At 41.9% G+C, this 21,074-nt stretch overlaps 1 protein-coding gene across 1 annotated transcript in view; it reads right to left on the bottom strand.

The window, feature by feature from the left end:
• Positions 1-229: 229 nt before the first annotated feature.
• The window catches only part of WDR36 (WD repeat domain 36), a 433,115-nt gene continuing 412,270 nt past the window's right edge, over positions 230-21,074 (bottom strand). The window contains exon 23 of the mRNA XM_078675494.1: positions 230-742. Coding sequence (XP_078531620.1) covers positions 593-742 — 150 coding nt within the window. The 3' untranslated portion in view covers positions 230-592. The remainder of the gene's footprint in view (positions 743-21,074) is intronic.

The following is a 21,074-nucleotide window of genomic DNA, read 5'->3' as shown; positions in this document are numbered from 1 at the left end:
CTATAAACTGCTCCTAAGTATCCACTAAACATTCTAATATAAGTAGATGAACAGCCAAGTCAGGTAAGCTACTGCCCCCCACACACTATTATGTGCAGGACATGATATAAGAGTAAGTGACTGAGCAGAAAGTGATATTGGCTGATTCTTAAACCTAACCTGCTTGTGTTATCTTCCATACCATAAATAAACTGTGTTAAGAGGTTTTCATACAAAAAGCAAAATATTGTGCCCATCCACAGCAATTTATCGATTTTTAATCAGCACATAAAATGCAAAAATGATTTTGTTAAAACACACAAACCACACACATCTTTAAGGATTTGATAGAAATTTGTTATTCATTTTTACAGTTCTTGGGAAAAGCATGGCAATGCGCTTCATGCTTTGTGCATGATATAAACATACTCTTCAGATCTTCACACTGTACACTTTTTTAAAGTCAGAGAATATTATACCAGCAAAAGGCTATGAATGTACAAAGTATTAATTGTAAACAATAATATACTAGTTGGGCATGGGCGTCAACCCACACATTTGAAAATCTTGACATGTACAAGATAGTAGCTTGGGAACAAATATAGAAGGCATTTTATAACAAAGCACTTTTCATGTAATTTAATACACAAAGACTTTGATTGAAAAGAGTCTGTAGGTGGGTCCACGTGGTCTCTAATTGTGAAGACAGTTTGGAGAGTTCATCTAAAAGCGTTGGTTCTGACGAAATGGTCCTCAAATGCAACTGAAAAAAAACAGAATGTCAAATATATACAATTCTTTAATGCTGTATATTAATTACATTCACATTTAACTGCAACTTGAAATGGTACCTTTCGTTTTTTTTTATATAGAGCAATAGGCAGTAATACAGGGCTCACAAATGTGAAAAATGGGGTAGTCCAGCTTTTCATACAACATTGGGGTCTCACTCGAAAGGAAGAAACTCAACGGACCTTAGATATCTCAAGGATTTGCGGTAAAATGCTGAAGTGTGGAATATACTTTAGAGGTGTAATAACAGAACACAGGATATTCTAACAAGTTGCACAGCCTCGGAGTCAGGCCGCCAAGGTAAGTCTTCACCGAAAGATGATACACCAGTACAAGTATGGCAGTTACGTGTCTGGCCCATATAGGCATATCAGCTGCATATTTCAAGAGGACTAGCAGTGGGAAAGAATCTGATAATTTGGGTAATTCCAGCTGTTTGTTTTCAGATGTTTGGAATATCAGGACAGTAACCGGCAAGGTAAATAAAATAGGCCTGGGGCAGGTACATTTGTGGTAGGTAGAACTAAGGGCAGAGTTAAAGATGTTTAACAGTTTCGAACTGTAGTATATTCAAGATAGAGATTTTAAATGCAACAGATTATGAATGTAATATAAGTATCTGTGTTTAGATTTAATATTCTAGCAAATTTCCAATACTCAATTTTTTTGTTCGAATCGTTTTATTTAAAAAAAAGTTTTTATGTTTCATGTTGCCAAGTACACATTTCACTAATTATTCAAGTGCTGATTCGCATGGTACAAAGTAATATGAACATGAAAGCAAGCAGGGCAATGCACTGGGCACGAAGTGTAAACTGTACATGTATATTGTAGTTGTAAGCGAGCGTTGCTGAACCCCTAAGAAACAATACATATATGCATGGAATACAAAGTGAAAACATCTGTTGAATGGATACAGTGGTATGCCCCCAGCTAGTCAGTAGCAGGACTGTTCCTTAAATAAGTCATCAGATAGATTACTTTACACAGATTCATACTTTTGCAACCGTTAAACAATAAGAACTCTAATTCAAGAACACAGCAGACCATGCAGATGTATAACCTAAGATTGCTCTACCCACCCTCCATGACTGACCAGTGCTATGCGGGATATTTGCACCAAGATCATCGAGGAATGGGTATAGGTGGGGACCCAATAATGAAGATAACAAAAAGGTTTTAGTCCACACCTGTAGCCTACCGGATTTAGGCTCCTGCTACAGTGTCAGTGGTGAATGACGATTCGTCTGTACTGGTAGTTTTTAAGTCAGTTAATATGGTGTCCCAGTAACTGGCAATAGGATATTTTTGCAAGCAAAGCGTGTCTTCTCTATGCAGGCCATGCTTTCGGCTTGTGCCCAAGTAACCATAGCGCGTTTCCAGGCCACAAACTGTGGGGGTGTGGGGAATTTACAACTTCAAGTAATAAGCCGCTTGGCCACTATAAATATTAGGTCAAGGAAGCAGGAGGTCACCCTGTGCTTCCTATGAGTGCAGTACAGTCCCAGAAGACAGCTCTCCCATCTGATTAGTTATAGGTGTTCAGTGCTTCCAGCACTCATCAATAATATGAAGATCCAAATTAGTTCCCCATGCCCTGCAGGTTAGATGTATTGTAGTGGTACAGTCTGTTAAAGGCTGTAGAATCTTGTTACCCAACCAGAGGCTGTAGTTGTGCGTATAATGCTTGTTAAAGGGATTCATTTTAAGGGTAAAATGTTGAATGTAGAGTAAGCAGAGCACAATGCATATTTTAGCCTATAATATATGCAGCCATCTCAGGGTGAAGTGAACAAGTTGCCCTAAAATAGTCTGAAATGTGGTATGTAAATAGATGTCCAACTTGGATCAGCTCTCTGCTGCTTAGAATTTATCCTACTAGTTTAGCCCTAGATAGGGGAAATGTTGGACTGTCTAAGAGTGACACAACAGGTGAACACAGTTCTCTTGTCTAATCTTTTTACAGGCTTCTTATCACTTCCAAGCCGTAAAGTGACTCTCTGCATTCGATAAGTGGATTTGATAGATGTTTGGATGGTATCATCTGTAGAGGTGCGCGTACCGGGGCGCGCTTATAGATATATATATATTTTTTTAACCTAAATTACTCAAAATCCACGGGAGCACATATCTTGAGACATAGCAAAGGCAAATCGGGCTACCAGTCCCGACAATTTTACCAAGTTTGGTGGAAATCCATTCAGCCGTTCGGGCTAAAAGTGAGTCCAACCGCCCTATGGAAATTAACATGGGGAAAACACGTTTTGGGACCCCACCAAATATCTCGGCCCCCGCTTGACGAATCCCCCCCCCCAAACTTTCAGGGAAGGAGCAAAGCGGAGCGGGCCATCTTCTTTGAGAAATTCGCGAAGATTCGTCCACCGGCGCCAAAGTTATTCCCAATAGAATGTTGCGGATTTCCTATGGAAAACAATCCTAACTATAACTACCTACTGGCGACCGCCAGTAGGTAATATATATTACCTACTGGCGATAGCCAGTAGGTATATATAGTTAGGATTGTTTTCCATAGGGAAATCGCAACATTCTATTGGGAATAACTTTGGCGCCGGTTGAGGAATCTTCCTGAAATTTTCCTTAACTTTGCCTCGCGGCGCTCCGCTCCTTCCCTGAAAGTATGGGGGGATTCGTCAAGCGAGGGCCGAGATAAAAGGGGGGTCCCAAAACGTGTTTTCCCCATGTTAATTTCCATAGGGCGGTTGGACTCACTTTTAGCCCGAACGGCTGAATGGTTTTCCACCAAACTTGGCAAATATGTAGAGACTGGTAGCCCGATGTGCCTTTGCTATGTCTCAAGATATGTGCTCCAGTGGTTTTTACGAAAATTAACTTTGAAAAAATATATACTGGGCTACATTGGGCTATATATATGTTAGAGCCCAAATGTAGCCCAATGTAGCCCAAAGATGGGGCCACCAGAGACAAACAAAACCAAATGTAGCCCAAATATCAGCCAGATGTAGCCCAACTATAGCCCAATGACAGAATGTCCCAGAGTGTTCTAAAGAACAACTAGAGCGCTAACAGTCTTACTTATGACAAAAGTATGGCACACCTGAAGTCATCTTGATTGGAATAAAGTGTTAACACTTAAAACATTTAATTTGCAAAGGAACAAAATGAGGGGTTTCATTTTGCCATAGAAATTATGATTAGTGCTGAAGAAAGAAAAATTAGGGCACATTTTGAGTGACTTCTTAAATCCTCTTATATTTCATTAAAAAAATTCTGATATTCAGTCTCCCAAGATGGCCACCAGAGACAAAAGAGCCCAAATATCAGCCAGATGGAGCCCAACTATAGCCCAATGACAGAATGTCCCAGAGTGTTCTAAAGAACAACTAGAACGCTAACAGTCTTACTTATGACAAAAGTATGGCACACCTGAAGTCATCTTAATTCGAATAAAGTGGTAACACTTAATACATTTAATTTGAAAAGGAACAAAATGAGGGGTTTCATTTTGCCATAGAAATTTTATTACCTACTGGCGATAGCCAGTAGGTATATATAGTTAGGATTGTTTTCCATAGGGAAATCGCAACATTCTATTGGGAATAACTTTGGCGCCGGTTGAGGTATCTTCCTGAAATTTTCCTTAACTTTGCCTCGCGGCGCACCGCTCCTTCCCTGAAAGTGTGGGGGGGATTCATCAAGCAGGGGCCGAGATAAAAGGGGGGGTCCCAAAACGTGTTTTCCCAATGTTAATTTCCATAGGGCGGTTGGACTCACTTTTAGCCCGAACGGCTGAATGGATTTCCACAAAACTTGGCAAAATTGTAGGGACTGGTAGCCCGATGTGCCTTTGCTATGTCTCAAGATATGTGCTCCAGTGGTTTTTACGAAAATTAACTTTGAAAAAATATATATTGGGCTACATATATGTTAGAGCCCAAATGTAGCCCAATGTAGCCCAAAGATGACCACCAGAGACAAAAAAAAACAAATGTAGCCCAAATATCAGCCAGATGTAGCCAAACTATAGCCCAATGACAGAATGTCCCAGAGTGTTCTAAAGAACAACTAGAGCGCTAACAGTCTTACTTATGACAAAAGTATGGCACACCTGAAGTCATCTTGATTGGAATAAAGTGTTAACACTTAAAACATTTAATTTGCAAAGGAACAAAATGAGGGGGTTCATTTTGCCATAGAAATTATGATTAGTGCTGAAGAAAGAAAAATTAGGGCACATTTTGAGTGACTTCTCAAATCCTCTTATATTTCATTAAAACAAATCTGATATGCAGTCTCCCAAGAAGGCCACCAGAGACAAAAGAGCCCAAATGTAGCCCAAATATCAGCCAGATGTAGCCCAACTATAGCCCAATGACAGAATGTCCCAGAGTGTTCTGAAGAACAACTAGAACGCTAACAGTCTTACTTATGACAAAAGTATGGCACACCTGAAGTCATCTTGATTGGAATAAAGTGGTAACACTTAATACATTTAATTTGAAAAGGAACAAAATGAGGGGTTTCATTTTGCCATAGAAATTTGATATATATATATATTCACTGAAAAAACCATAGGTTACACACCAGTTATAGTTAGGAATTAGCATTTAAAAAACCTTTGAAATTCATTGAAAAAACCATAGGTTTCACACCAGTTATAGTTAGCTGGAAATTTTACTCGCATAAAACCATTGAAATTCCCACGTTATAGTTAGTTGGACTCACTATAACTTGCACGTCTGCAATGCACTGCTGATGACGTCACATATTACATCACTCATGCATATATTTAAATATTTAAACATTACTCGCTAATATATGTATTCACTAAGATAAACTTAATAAGCCAGTGAACCAATCAATTTTTTTTTTTAAAACACTGAAAAAACCATAGGTTTCAGGCCTTATATAGTTAGGAATTAGCATTTAAAAAACCTTTGAAATTCACTGAAAAAACCATAGGTTTCAGGCCTTATATAGTTAGGAATTAGCATTTAAAAAACCTTTGAAATTCACTGAAAAAACCATAGGTTTCAGGCCTTATATAGTTAGGAATTAGCATTTAAAAAAACCTTTGAAATTCACTGAAAAAACCATAGGTTTCAGGAGTTATATAGTTAGGAATTAGTTTTTAAAAAACCTTTGAAATTCACTAAAAAAACTATAAGTTTTAGTGGTGTTATAGTTAGCTGGACATTTTACTCATACAAAACCAATGAAATTGCTCCTAAATAGTTAGTTGTACTAACTATATTTCGCGCACCCGCAATTAACTGCTGATGATGTCACATATTAGATCATTCATGACATGGTCAGTGACATCACTGATGACATCTCAAATGACATCACTGATGACATCATCCACGTGACAATCAAATACATTTTTTCATACACTATTACAATTTTTCATCACTGTTTGTAAAATACAGAGTATCGTATTTAAATCCATTGTCACAGCAATACAAATATCTAAAAATCCACTCAGTGATTCATAGATGTATACACACATCTAATCACTTACCTATGGATTCACTCATACATGCTGTCAATGAACAATAGAACACTATCAAGAATACTTATACATCTATATCTACATTAAACAACAGCACGCATCCTATTCACATATGAAGTCATCCTACTCACTTATGCAAACAATGGATCATACTTACATATTTACTTAGTAAAACACTTATACAAACACCACTTCTTCTATTCATTTAGATAGTAAGTCATACTTAGTGAATTATAAAATCATTATTACAAGTATACAGTTATCCATACAGTCACTCACACAATCATTGTGTCTTATGTATACTTATTTATATACAACAACTGACACATACACTGTCTTTTATTTTTCTAGTTTTTTGGACCTGTACCTTTGAGAAATATATTTGCTCATCACCACACCCATAAAGAGATTCCCTCACCCAAACTGTTAGAACATGTAGTTTTAACTTCATATATCTACTGAATCAACTATTCACACATCTTTGGACAGTCACACACACCCCCACCGAACCACACACACTTTCACACTCCCATACAAATACTCAGTTAACTAATCAATAACTAATATAGACTTTCACATAGCTAGTAACCAACTGTAGAATCAGTTTACACAACAACTGACAAAGTGATACAGATATTCACGCAGTTTAGTCACTATCCACTATATTTAGTGAGACATTATAAATTGGTCAAGTAAACAGTCAATTACACTGCTACTAAATCCTCCATCCAAATATTTATTTATATATATCCACTCATTCTTCAATGTAAATTGCTATATATATATAATGCATATTTAAATAACGAAGCAAACCACATTCACTGGATGATGTCATCAGTGATGTCATTTGAGATGTCATCAGTGATGTCACTGACCATGTCATGAATGATCTAATATGTGACATCATCAGCAGTGGATTACGGGTGCGCGAAATATAGTTAGTACAACTAACTATATAGGAGCAATTTCATTGGTTTTGTAGGAGTAAAATGTCCAGCTAACATTAACACCACTAAAACTTATAGTTTTTTGAGTGAATTTCAAAGTTTTTTTAAAAACTAATTCCTAACTATATAACTCCTGAAACCTATGGTTTTTTCAGTGAATTTCAAAGGGTTTTTTTAAATGCTAATTCCTAACTATATAAGGCCTGAAACCTATGGTTTTTTCAGTGAATTTCAAAGGTTTTTTAAATGCTGATCCCTAACTATATAAGGCCTGAAACCTATGGTTTTTTCAGTGAATTTCAAAGGTTTTTTAAATGCTAATTCCTAACTATATAAGGCCTGAAACCTATGGATTTTTCAGTGAATATATATATATATATATATATATATATATATATATATATATATATATATATATATATATATATATATTTGTTTTTTAACAAAGGATGCGGCACTCCATAATGGTTTTAGCTTATTTATTGATAAGCTCTCCCCCACCAACGCGTTTCAGCCCCAACAGGCTTTTTTCACGGTTAGTAAGTCCTTCTTTAATTTCCACTTATATATCCACATTTGCCTCTAAGTGGCATTGTGGGATTTGTAGCTTATCAGAATTTCAAACAACTTAACACTTTTTACAGAAAGACAATTGCGCCTTTTGTCATTATTATACATGTTCATCCTTATGTTACTCATGTATTTTGTTAACTTCTGGTTTAGAACCCAGCGGCATTCCATACATGTATGAGGCTATTGTTAAGGTATCGTAGTTCCGGGTATAGTACCCTCTTTCTCGATGTATATTTTATAACATTAAATTTCAACAGAATTCTTGAGGATTGTCCAAAATGAGAGAAAATGTATTCCAAATGAACATAAAGTTGTTCGTCATTATTAAAACCGCCAGGGTATTTTGTCCTGAATTTTATAATCAGACGTGATTCAATTTGACGCACCTTTCGGACACGATTCCCACCTCGATCTCCTTGTGGCATCATCTTTATTCCATAGAAACACATCGCTCTCCAGTCTCCCTTTTGACATGTACTCATGTGTTTAGCTATTGCACTCTTCAGATGACTCTGTTAGAAATCCGGTTACTGATTGACTATGGAATGAGTCATGGTCAAGCAGCAATCACAATCACAAACCTAGTCAGGGTAAGGCACAAGCAACCCTACATAAACTTGTGCTCAACCCCCTTGTAGCTTGGCACAGAGCACTCCGGCTTAACTTCGAAGCAATGTGTAAAGTATTTGTGCAACACTTCCAACAGTATAACAATGAAAACACCACACAAAAAGGTCCCCACAACAGGTCATGAAAATAAAGCTTAGGTTAATAAATAAAAGTAGACCATAACGACAAAAAACCAATTAGTAGAACCGGCGTTATGAATTTCTGAAGAATATTAGAACCTAAAAGTATAAAGCAGAAACTGTGCTGGACTGAGTACAAATCAAACATTTGGGCCGACTGCGATGGAACGCTGGTCAGATACAGTCCCCGATTAGTCCAGCTGAAGATTTACCTTCTCAAGTTTTGTGACAAGAGTCCGGTTTCTGTTTGAGAGGGGCGCGGGGAACAAAGAGAGCATCCCAGGTGGTGATCGGTGTGGTGCAAAGAGCAGGCCAGGTGTTGTAGATGTGTGAGCTGGTGGTTCATGGTCCTCTGCGGGCGATCAATGCTGGCTATGTGAAGAGATGCGTTTGCGGTGGCTCACACTGAATTCCGGTGCGAATAGGACTGCTCGCAATAGCGAAGAGACTGAGCCACACCAAGGGTCCAGGACCTGAGAGGCACAGGTTGGGGGTCAGGAACCCGCACAGACAGGTCCAGGAGCTGTTGGGGAGCCTTTTATGTTTATAAGGCTCAGATCAGGAGGCAAGCAGACATGTCCAGTTCTTATTCCCAAGTCAAGAAGGCAGCAGGTCAGTACAACAGTGAAGCAGTTCCTTCAGAGCAGCAGTCCAGCAGACTGATGGGCCTTGTAGCAGCACAGCAGTCCTTCCTGGTAGAGCCTTTACCGGTCCAGAAGTGTACTGAAGATTTTAAGGGTCTGAGGTCCAGTATTTATACACAGTTGTGCCTTTAAAGTGAGGAATAAGCTTCTAGAGGTTGCCTACTAAGTCCCCAGGCATACTGCCTTCCCTCCCCTGGCCCCGGACTAACCAAAGAGGGTATACAGCCCTTTGTGTTGAGGCAGGACACAGCCTATTCCGGTGTAAGTGTGGCTGTGCCGAGCACCTCCCTCCCATCCAGACAGTGATGGCCCACCCAGGCTCACCTAAGCTCCCTATAGTATGTGTCTGTCTAGACGGAATACACAAATCTCAACTGTCAGCTATACCCAGTCACGTGAACAGAGACAGGCTACAGGCACTAAATTGACATGGCAGGAAAATCCCAACTTTCTACAAGTGGCATTTTCAGAAATGCAATTTGAAATTGGACTTCACCATAAGTTATTTTTAAATTGTGATTCTAGAGATACTAAACATGAACTGATCCTATCTTCCCATTTGGAAATGACACTTATAAACTTGAATAAGGCAACTCAAATGTTATACTGTGTGAGAGCTATGCCTTGCAGTAGTGAAAAACAAATGCAAGAGTCTTTCAATACCAGGACAAAACTTAAAAGTACATTTCCTACTTTTTAAAATATATCGCACACAGCCCTCTGGGCTGTCAAGGGCCAACCCTAGGGGTGACCTGTACGTATTAAATAGGAAGGTTTGAGTCTGGCAAAAGATTTTACCAGGTTGAAATGGCAGTTTAAAACTATACACAGGTTCTGCAATGGTAGGCCGGAGACATGTTTAAAGGGCTACTTAAGTGGGTAGCACAATCACTGCTGCAGGTCCAATAGCGGCATTTAAATTAAAAGCCTTGGGCACATGTAATGCACATTACTAGGGATTTATAAGTAAATTAACTATGCCAAATGGGAATAAGCCAATATTATCATGGTTAGAGAGGAGAGCAGAAGCACTTTTGCACTGGCTAGCATTGGTAAAGTGTATAGAGTCTTAAGGTCAGCAAAAACGAGATCAGCACGTAAATTGGAGAGGAAGGCAAAAAGGATGGGGAGGGTTGGGGTGAAGACCCCCCCCCCGCACCCCCAAGGCTGACAGGTCTAACACTATGCAAGGCAAAATGTCTTTCTAAAATGTGGACAGAAATATGCTCAAAAAGTCCTTTTTAAAATTGCACTGTAGCATTTAAAAAGTTAAACATATAAAACTGTCTAAGATTGCATGAAAAATTCAATCTGAGAGGTTGAAATGATGAAGTTGTGGAGAGAAATACTGCAGTGCATTTAACAGTCTTGGAGCTTGCCATGATGCACCTCACTGGTAGTTGCCTTCCTCAGGCACACATTTTTTTATGGTGAGGACAATTTATGAATATAACCCGAAAGGAAAATGAAACTGAATTTCTGACAGCCAAGATAACCCAGGTGGGTCATTTATGACATCAGTGAAAAAACCTACGATGTGTTACCAGGATTAAAAGTAAAAATAATTTCTGCTTCAAAGGATCTTCACTGATGGTCAAACTTTAGAATAGAATATCAAGCCACTAAAAGTTGTTTGACTCTTGGGCAGGTGAAATCAATTTCATAAGAAAATATTACTTTTATGTATAGTAGCTCATCCTTACTCAAATAGATTTTTTTTGGGTGCATGACCTACTCTAAGGTCAGCCTATGTTTATGAATCTAAGCAACAGTGCTTTGCGAAAGTGTGTACTGATTTCCAAGTGGCAGCTTGCAGATATCAGCTAGGTGGGCATTCTTAAGCCATGCTGTTGTTGCTGTTTTACCTCTAGTTGAATGGGTCTACCTGGAAGTGGCTTTTGAGCTACTTGATAGCATAAAGAAATGCAAGCTACAGTTCATCTGTAAATGGGCTATTAAGACGCGACAAAGCCATGACGGTCGGGTATGACCGCAATTAACAAACATTTAGTTAGACTTCCAAACTGACCTTTCCACTAGAATGGATAGAGTAGGAAAATGTACAGATAAAGTTACGGAGTAATTTATATGAATTTCAGAAACTAATTTGGAATGGATGCGTCCTCTTGACTACTCTCCATGAAATATGATGCATGATTCTACCTTTGGTGCCTGAATTTTCACTTACTCTTCTAGCAGAGGTAATTGCTATACAAAAACACAGTTGCCCAAGACAAATGATGCAATGTAGCTCTGTGTATTGGCTCCTAAAGAGGACATAGTGTGGACAGGACCAGTTCGAGATCCCAAGGAGACAATATTTTTCTTATAAGAGGGAACACTTGTATTTTGCACAAATAAATCTGTTCTGGTGATTTCTTATAAGCTGTGATCGCAGCCAGATATATATTTGCAGGGGGGAAAGGTAATTTTGACTGAGACATATAGAAGAGATACAGGTAGATTACATTCTCCTAGCATGAAATTGGATTATGGCTGTTACTGATGCACCATATGCAAAATCTTTTCCACATAACTGCAGACCAAGTCCTTGTTGAAGGGTTGTTTTATCCCCTTCAGAATCTCTATACAAACAGGTATAACATGCAGGTGTCTCCACTGTCTGACTTAAAAAGCTATGCTGCCAAATTCAACACTGTTATAATTTGGTTGTTAAATTTGCCCCTAAAGTCTGGTGAGGAGGCTCAGTTTGAGTGGCAGTTTCTTTTTAGGGGTGACTGACATCTGGAGGCAATCTGGGCACCACAACCGTCTTGACCAGTTTGGTGTGATTAGAATCATGCTGGACTGAGTTTTCCAACATTTCACTAGCACTTTTGGGATGAGTGGAATTTGTGGAAAAGCATAGAGAAATATCTTTGAGCAGTATTTTTAAAAAAGCATTGCCAACTGATCTTGGTTCTTGAGCCTGGGATGCAAGGTCTTGGCATTTTTTTGTTTTGGGCTGTCGCAAATAGGTCCCTCTAAAATCCACTTGTAGTTGTTTTTGGAAAAAGCAACTGAGAAAGTCTGCTTGTTGGTTTTGCATATCCAGGATGTGACTGCCTTCAGCGTGAGACCTCTTGCTAAAGCCCAGTGCCAGACTGCCCAAGCCTCCAATTACAGATTCATTGGGTGCCTCCCTGCTGTTGAGGTAGTGCATAGTATTGGAGTTGTCTCTCTGGATCAGACTGCTGCCTGATCACATGGACGGAGGAAATGCTTTTAGGGATAGGTGGACTGTCGTAATTCGAGATAACGGATGCAATATGAGCTCTCTTTCTCGGTCTAATGACTCTGGATGGACAAGTAAATCATCTACATGAGCTTCCACCCTAACAGAGATCATCTGTGACAATAGCTTTTAGTGGTGTCTGTGGTTGGGAAGGAACACCTTTCAAAACATTTGTCTGTCTGCACCACCACGTCAGAGAAGGTCTTGCTGAAACTAAAATATCCAACTTGTGCTCCCAGTTGTTGAGCCTATGAGACTACTGATCGTCCCGGGCATTGCTGGAATTGCCTCATATGTAACCTTGCATTTGGGACAACAGAGATGAAGAAAGCCATAGAGCTTAGAAGCAAGTACATTTGACAGGCTGTGGCAAAATTGTTTAGTAATAGATGACATCTGTTATTTGATTGGAAATGTCTCTCCTCTAATGAAAATACTTTTCACTTGAGGGAGTTGATAGTGAACCCTAGATAAGAAAGGCATTGCATTGGAGTCATTCCTGATTTTTGTCTGTTTATTTGGAAACCTAGTCTTCTGAGGACGGAGACTATTTCCCCAAAATCTTGTATCAGTTTCCAGAGACTATGAGTCTTGAGAAGCCAATTGTCCAATTAGGGGTATATGAATAGTCCCCTTTTTTCTCACTCATGTGCTGCCATAACTATCAAGCACTTCGAGAATGCGCGAAGGGCTGACTTCAGCCTGAAAGTTAGCTCTGAGTATTTAAAGTGTAGATTGGCTACCAGAAACCTCAAGTACTTCCTTTGAAGTTTTGCTACTGGAAGGCAGAAATATGTGTCTTTGGAGATCTATTGCGCATAGGAAAACTGTGGTGACCTGCTTGCATTCTGATGTTTTTCCTTTAGTAGCTCTGACTTTAGCCAAAACCTTTTAAGCTTACTAAACGTATATATATATATATATATATATTACCTACTGGCGGTCGCCAGTAGGTATATATAGTTAGGATTTTTTCTCTATGGGATTTTTGAAAATTCTATGTCTAATAACTTTGCCGTTTGTGGACGGAATTGGCTGAAATTTTCAGGAAAATGGCACATTTTGTTTCTGAGCAGCCTTTGAAAATTTGGGGGGGGGGGTTCGTCAAGGGGGGGCCGAGAAAAAAGGGGGGTCCCAAAACGCGTTTTTCCCATGTTAATTTCCATAGGGCGGTTGGCCTCACTTTTAGACCGAACGGCTGAATGGATTTGCACGAAACTTGGCAAAATTGTAGGGACTGGTAGCCCGATGTGCCTTTTGTAGGTCTCAATATATGTGCTCCAGTGGATTTTGAGAAATTAACGTTTAAAAAAAGATATATATCTGTAAGCGCGGACCGGGCAGCGGCCTAGGACGCGTACTTTTCGCGCAACGGAGCTTTGTGAAGCGAAGCTGATTGGTTCTCCGGCGTCTGTCAACATTCCAAACAGTCCGTAGTGGCCGCAAACAGTCCGTAGTGGCCGCCATCTTGTCTCTCGGTAGGATCGAGAGACAAGAGGAGGCCAAAGCGAAGGGGTAAATGACCATAAGGGGGAATAGTAGATCCTCGCTGACCCCCTAGGTTTGATGTGGAGGTTTTAAAAGGGCCCCGCGGGGCAAAAAAAAAAAATTATAATAATAATCTTACGGCTGAATGGATTTGCACGAAACTTGGCAAAATTGTAGGGACTGGTAGCCCGATGTGCCTTTGCTAGGTCTCAATATATGTGCTTCAGTGGATTTTGAGAAATTAACGTTCAAAAAAAGATATATATCTGTAACAGCGCACCGCTTCGCGTACTTTTCGCGTTACGGAGCTTTGCGAAGCGAAGCTGATTGGCTCTCCGGTGTCTGTAAACATTCCAAACAGTCCGTAGCGGCCGCCATCTTGTCTCTCGGTAGGATCGAGAGACAAGAGGAGGCCAAAGCGAAGGGGCAAATGACCATAAGGGGGCATAGTAGATCCTCGCTGATCCCCTAGGTTTGATGTGGAGGTTTTAAAAGGGCCCCGCGGGGCAAAAAAAATAAATAATAATAATAATCGAACGGCTGAATGGATTTGCACGAAACTTGGTAAAATATTAGGGACTGGTAGCCCGATGTGCCTTTGCTAGGTCTCAATATATGTGCTTCAGTGCATTTTGAGAAATTAACGTTCAAAAACAAGATATATATCTGTAACAGCGCTCCGCTTCGCGGAGATAAAATTATATCTGTATTACCTAGCTGTTGCTAACACCAGTTAGCGACGGCTAGTAGGAGATAGCGACCATCTTGGGCCCCACTTTGCATGTGAGTGATATTTATCACTAATGACATGCAAAGTGGGCATGCCAAGATGTTAGCGACTGGAAACAGTCGCTAACATCGCTATCTCCTATTATCAACTTTTGGAAATATTCGAGATAAGCGCGAATATCTCCAAAAAGTAACAGCTGCCCTGAGCAGTTCTTAGCCATGTTATCCTATGGGAGGTGGATAACATGGCTAAGAGGATTAGCTCGGTAATGCATGAATATCGCTGAGTTTTCAGCGATATTAATGCATTGCGGTCGGTTTTTATCGTATTTGCGATAAACTTTGATAATAGCAAGGTTTATCTGCGATAATTTCTGACGGTAAAAAAATCTTTGCAATGCATCGTTAGGGATAAATATCGCTTAACTTTGGTAATATGCCCCAACGTCTGTTAACGTTCGATTCGAAGGAAATCAGGAAGTGTTGAAAAACATTGTCTGCGCCATCTTGTCTTTTTTCAAATGCCACACTTTTGTCGTGCACGGCAGCCATTTTAGATGCCTTGACCAGACCCACTCTGTGCACGCTGTCGATCCTTAGCATGGCTCCCCACCCTCGCAAGCATCTCCCCCAGGCAGTGGTCACCCCCGCTCTCTGTCTTATGCATGGGTAATAAACCTCCCCCCATCTGCGCTGCTCTTTCCTGAGAATCACACCCTGTGCCCGCCCGACACCTCCCTTTCGCCCTATTCACTACTGCACCCTCTGACACTCCTTTTCCTCTGTGTCCGATTGTCCAGGCTGGTCCTAGGGTATCAGCTAGCCCTGCAGATGTAGTTTATGGCCACAGCTGTAAAGATTCACCCCTCTTCAAAGGAGTTATAGTAGATCAAGGCCCACACTCGATGAGATCCGTCACAGCAGAAGCGTTGCTATTATCTGAAAACCATCCTGTATTGTGATTGGGGAGGGGACCGAGCGTGAAGCGGAAGATTCCAGGGATGACTCTTTGTACATCAAAGTTTTTACAATTATGTGTCACATTAAAAATATATAGCACTCCGACAAAGTAGTAAGATTATAAAACTTTAATAATTTATAAATATATACAAGAAAACAAAAATAGTAATAACATATAAACATTTTTAGGGAAAAACAACGAAGTAGCGGTCGGCTGTGCGAATAGTCCCAACGCAGCACAACGTCCAGATTTCCGGTGTGGGGCGGGTCATCAGTAGCAAACTGTTGTGCGAATAGTTCCAAGGCAGCAGAACGCGCTGAAATCTAGATGACACGAAAGTGATGTCTAGTAAGTTGCCACCCAGCAAATAACGGCGTGGGGCGTCGCGGGGGGTGGGTCTTCAGTAGCAAACTGTTGTGCGAATAGTTCCAAGGCAGCAGAACGATGGCACCAAGGTGATGTCCAGTAAGTTGCCGCACTGGTTTTGGTATCCTACAATGCTGCTCCGAATAACGGCGTGGGGCGCCCCGGGGGAGGCGGCGTGAACGGGCCTCTCCAGGTGGTGTGTCATCTGTTGTAGTGGGGCGCCCCTTTACCGTTTCAGTTGCCATTCCGTCCGTTTTTGGTCCACTGTGTCAAAAGCCGCAATTCAGCTGAGTTGCGCCCACTCTTGCGGTGCAGCGATAGGCGGCTGTCACAGGACTCTCAAAATGGCGGCAGGCTCTTTCCTTTTTGGGCCTGGTCCACTGAAATGGCCCTGGGACACCTTGGAAATCGGACGCTTGTCTGCTAGGTCTTGGACCCCATTCTCGAAAGCGTCCCCTCCGCCTTGAGAATTCATCAAAAGTTTTGGGGGCCCCGACTCCTGCAGGCTTCTGGTGGGGAGCGGCTGCCATGATTGCTCGCGGAATGACTACGACGGAGCTACGAGATGGTGGTGCTCTCATGCTGACGCCAGCTTCAGTCTGAAACATCCAGAAACAAGGTGGGGCTTTCATCGTTTGGAAAAAAAAAAAGTTTTCATCCAATGAAAAGTGTTGTTTTTAGGTCATATGATCAAGCCTTCCATCATTAGGAAACCAAAAGTAAAATGAACCAATGAAAAGTTTTATAAACAAGTCACATGACCTGTTATGCGGCATAGGGTATAAAATGCGGAGAAAATACGTTGGCACGTGAGGCGGCGTCAGTAGCGGACCGATGTGCGAATAGGCCGAAGGCAGCACAACGCGCCAAGATCCGGATGGCACCGAGGTGGTGTCCAGCAAGTTGCAGCACTGGTGTGGCCATCCTACAATGTTGAAAGTCGGCGTGGGGCGCCCCGTTGGCCTGTGAGTTTGCGTCAGTAGCGGACCGATGTGCGAATAGGCCGAAGGCAGCACAACGCGCCAAGATCCGGATGGCACCGAGGTGGTGTCTAGTAAGTTGCCGCACTGGTGTGGCCATCCTACAATGCTGAAAGTCGGCGTGGGGCGCCCTGTTGGCCTGTGAGATGGTGTCAGTAGCGGACTGATGTGCGAATGGGGCCAAAGGCAGCGCAACAATATTTTCTGACGAGAAGACACCACAAGGCGCTGAGATGCCAAGATCCGGATGGCACCGAGGTGATGTCTAAGTTGCGGACTGATGTGCGAATGGGGCCAAAGGTAGCGTAACAATATTTTCTGTATGGAAGATACCACTAGGCGTTGAGATGCCAAGATTCGGATGGCACCGAGGTGATGTCTAGCAAGTTGGTGTGGTCATCCTACAATGCTGAAACTTGGCGTGGGTCGCCCCATTAGCCTGTGAGATGGCGTCAGTAGCGGACCGATGTGCGAATAGGCCGAAGGCAGCACAACGCGCCAAGATCCGGATGTCACAGTGGTGGTTTCATAGTTGAGAGGCACTTCATCTGCAGTGGGGCGCCGAGATCCGGATGGCACCGAGGTGATGTCTAGCAAGTTGCTGTACTGGTGTGGTCATCCTACAATGCTGAAAGTCGGCGTGGGGCGCCCCATTAGCCTGTGAGATGGCGTCAGTAGCGGACTGATGTGCGAATGGGGCCAAAGGCAGCACAACGCGCCAAGATCCGGATGGCACCGAGGTGGTGTCCAGCAACTTGCCGCACTGGTGTGGCCATCCTACAATGCTGCGCCGAAAGTCGGCGTGGGGCGCCCCGTTGGCCTGTGAGTTCGCGTCAGTCAGTGGGGGCTGTTTGAGGATCTGACTGCATTGGAAAGCAATGTGATGCTGTGCGTCGCCCCCAAGATGGAGGTTCCTCGGCTGCAGTGGGGCGCCCCTTGGTGTTTCACTCGCTATGCAGCTGAGTTGCGTGCGCACTTGTGGCGAATAGGCCGAAGGCAGCACAACGCGCCGAGATCTGGATGGCACCGAGGTGGTGTCCAGCAATTTGCCGCACTGGTGTGGCCATCCTACAATGCTGCGCCGAAAGTCGGCGTGGGGTGCCCCGTTGGCCTGTGAGGTGGCGTCAGTAGCGGACCGATGTGTGAATAGGCCGGAACCAGCACAAGGCGCCAAGATCCGGATGGCACCGAGGTGGTGTCATAGTTGAGAGTTCTGAGCAGCGCTTGTAACACTGTCTGAAGCTTATTTGCACCTGCTGCAGCTTCACTATTGCCCTGGTGTGGCCTAAGATCGCCCATGACATAGGCGGCCACCTCCCGGGGTCCGGCGGAACTTTTTTCCTTTTCCTTTCTGCATCTTGTCCCAAATTCGTTTGACCTGAAGACACGACCAGGTCCCTGAATGTGTGCAGGGGGACGCTATTGATTGAATCAAAATGGCGGCTTCACACAAAGCTGACTCAAGCGTTTTCTGGTGGTTTCATAGTTGAGAGGCACTTCATCTGCAGTGGGGCGCCGAGATCCGGATGGCACCGAGGTGATGTCTAGCAAGTTGCTGTACTTGTGTGGTCATCCTACAATGCTGAAACTCGGCGTGGGTCGCCCCATTAGCCTGTGAGATAGCTGTTCTTTGGATTTGGGCCTGGTCCACTAAAATGGCCCTGGGACACCTAAGAACTCGAACGCTCGATTTTTTTTTCCTTTCCTGTACATGCAAAAAAAGGTAAATGCCCGGTATGTTACACGCTTCATCTGCCACGATGAACTCTCCAGAGGAAACGAAAAAATATATAGTTGTGGTAACTATACCATGCATCGTCATATGGAGAGGTGGCACCAATTAATTATAGTGCTGCATAAAAGAGAGATTTGGAGGAGAACCCCTGACCTGCTAGTACATTCATCAAAGAAGTGGCACTGAGAGCTTCAGAGGCAAGGGAAACGGTCCCAAATATTTAGAAGAACTTTGGAAAGATTAAAATGACATGTTTAGATTGTGGTAAATTAATTTCATGTGGGCAGATGAGTGTTACTCTAATAAATACAGCATATGAACATCATCATAGTCGATGGTTGGTAGAGACATTTTGACTATATCCTGGACCTGCCCGTCCTCGCCCAAAATGGCGCCGGAATAAATGGGACTCGTAACTCCTTGTTGTGTACTGGTTGCAGAACCTTGAAATCACGAGATACGTATGCAGTTTTGAAGCACATGGCGGGCGGGGACGAGAATTGATTGAATATTTCGACATCCCTATTGATATTAAGTTCTGATGTGTTATTGATTACTGTACTGTTGAAAGTTCGAATTAACGTCACCCATGGTACTTGCCCGCAAATGTATATCTAGATAATTTTATTGTAACTGGCCCTGTCGTATTTTAATTATAAAATGTACGTCCACCGATTCCGTAACTGTTAGACACCTTAGTTCTTGCAACCTAATGGCCCGCCCGTTACGTTCCTCTACAGTGTAAATGTCTACTCATCACATACGATTACAGTTTGCTCCGTGGCCGGCCCACGTGGTTATAGGCTCGTATTTGTATAATGAAATTTTCACAATAAAGGTTTTTAAAAGAAAACATGGTAGTAGTATATACATTGGTAAAGTTTGTAATAATAGTCACTGTTTTAGAATCATTAAAAGGCAAGTGAAATAAAGCAGACCAATTACATGAAGGGTAAAAGGTATAATACGAAGGAACGCAGTAAAGATAAATGGTCAAGGGCTGTTGTGTTTTCTATTCCTGCAACATAAAGTGATCGATAAGAATCTCATATTCAGGCGTATCGGCGACTAAGACAGCAGGACGACCCTCTTTTGCTCAACGGCTCCATCATGGGACGAAGAAACGCTCTTTTTCTCGAAAAAAGAATATATTTTACTTGCAGGACAGTTGTAAAATTTCCGGGAAAGTACATTAGCCTGGAACATTATAACATATATTTAAGAAAAAATAATGTTCGGAAGTAATGAAAAGCGTAATTTTTAGGTCATATGAGCAAGCCTTTCATCATTACAATAAGAAAAGTAAAATGAACCAATGAAAAGTTTTATTAACAAGTCACATGACTTGTTATGCTTACGTTACGCGCTGCGCGCCCCGGATGACTTCCGGATGCGCTAACGCGGCGCGTCATATGACGCATTACGCGACAACGCAGGTCCAGAATATAGTCAAAATGTCTCCACCAACCAGCGGTCGGAACACAACCCCTTTCAGCAGGCTAAATAGTTCTGTTAAATGAGAACAGAAGGGACAGGCAACAAGAACCATCAGTGAAAGAGGGGAGGGCTAGTTCTTCTCTACCGGGTTACATTGGGGCGCTACCGGAACTGATCGAATTGGTAGTCTACAGTGTTTCTGGATGTTTCAGACTGAAGCTGGGGTTAGCATGAGAGCAGCATCATTTCGTAGCTCCGTCGTGGCCATTCCGCAACCAATCATGGCAGCCGCTCTTTATCGTTATTTTGGGCGGGGTGGGTGGCGGAGCCGAGCTGTTTTGCAGCCATCATTGTGTGGAGTTCAGTTCATCTCACTAGTTTTGTATTTGTCATGAGGGGTTGTTCCTAATGTTTCTATTTTAGCGAGGTCAAAAAGAGATCCCATTAGTGGCCTACTGATTTTGCTCGATTCCTTTTCTTTTTTTTTACACGATTTTTCGTTATCTGCAAAGACTAAACAGAGTATTGCGACTCTGTGTTTGTTTGTAAATAGAGAATGAACCAAAGAGAACTAATTCTAAAACAGTAAATACTTGGATAACAATCAATCAAATGGAGAGAGAAGCAGGCACGACGGATTACAACGGGGGCAAAGGCCTGCGTTAACTACCTTTCACTATCTGCAAAGAGAGAGTACTCCTAATAGAAATGAGGGGGGGGGGCACCATTCAAAGCAGATCAGTGTGCATAAACACGAAAATGTTTTCACTTACCACGTACTTGACATTCGACAGCTTATGATATTTGCTATTAAAAAACCATTGAAATTCACTGAAAAAACCATAGGTTATAGACCATATATAGTTAGGAATTAGCATTTACAAAACCTTGAAAATTCACTGAAAGAACCATAGGTTATAGACCATATATAGTTAGGAATTAGCATTTAAAAAACCTTATTTTACTCA

The sequence above is a fragment of the Lissotriton helveticus genome, chromosome 2_1, assembly GCF_964261635.1.
Source record: "Lissotriton helveticus chromosome 2_1, aLisHel1.1, whole genome shotgun sequence".
In the NCBI taxonomy this organism is placed as follows: Eukaryota; Metazoa; Chordata; class Amphibia; order Caudata; family Salamandridae; genus Lissotriton; species Lissotriton helveticus.
The sequence above is the reverse complement of the archived record's forward strand: the minus strand, read 5'-3'. Positions and strand labels throughout refer to the sequence as shown.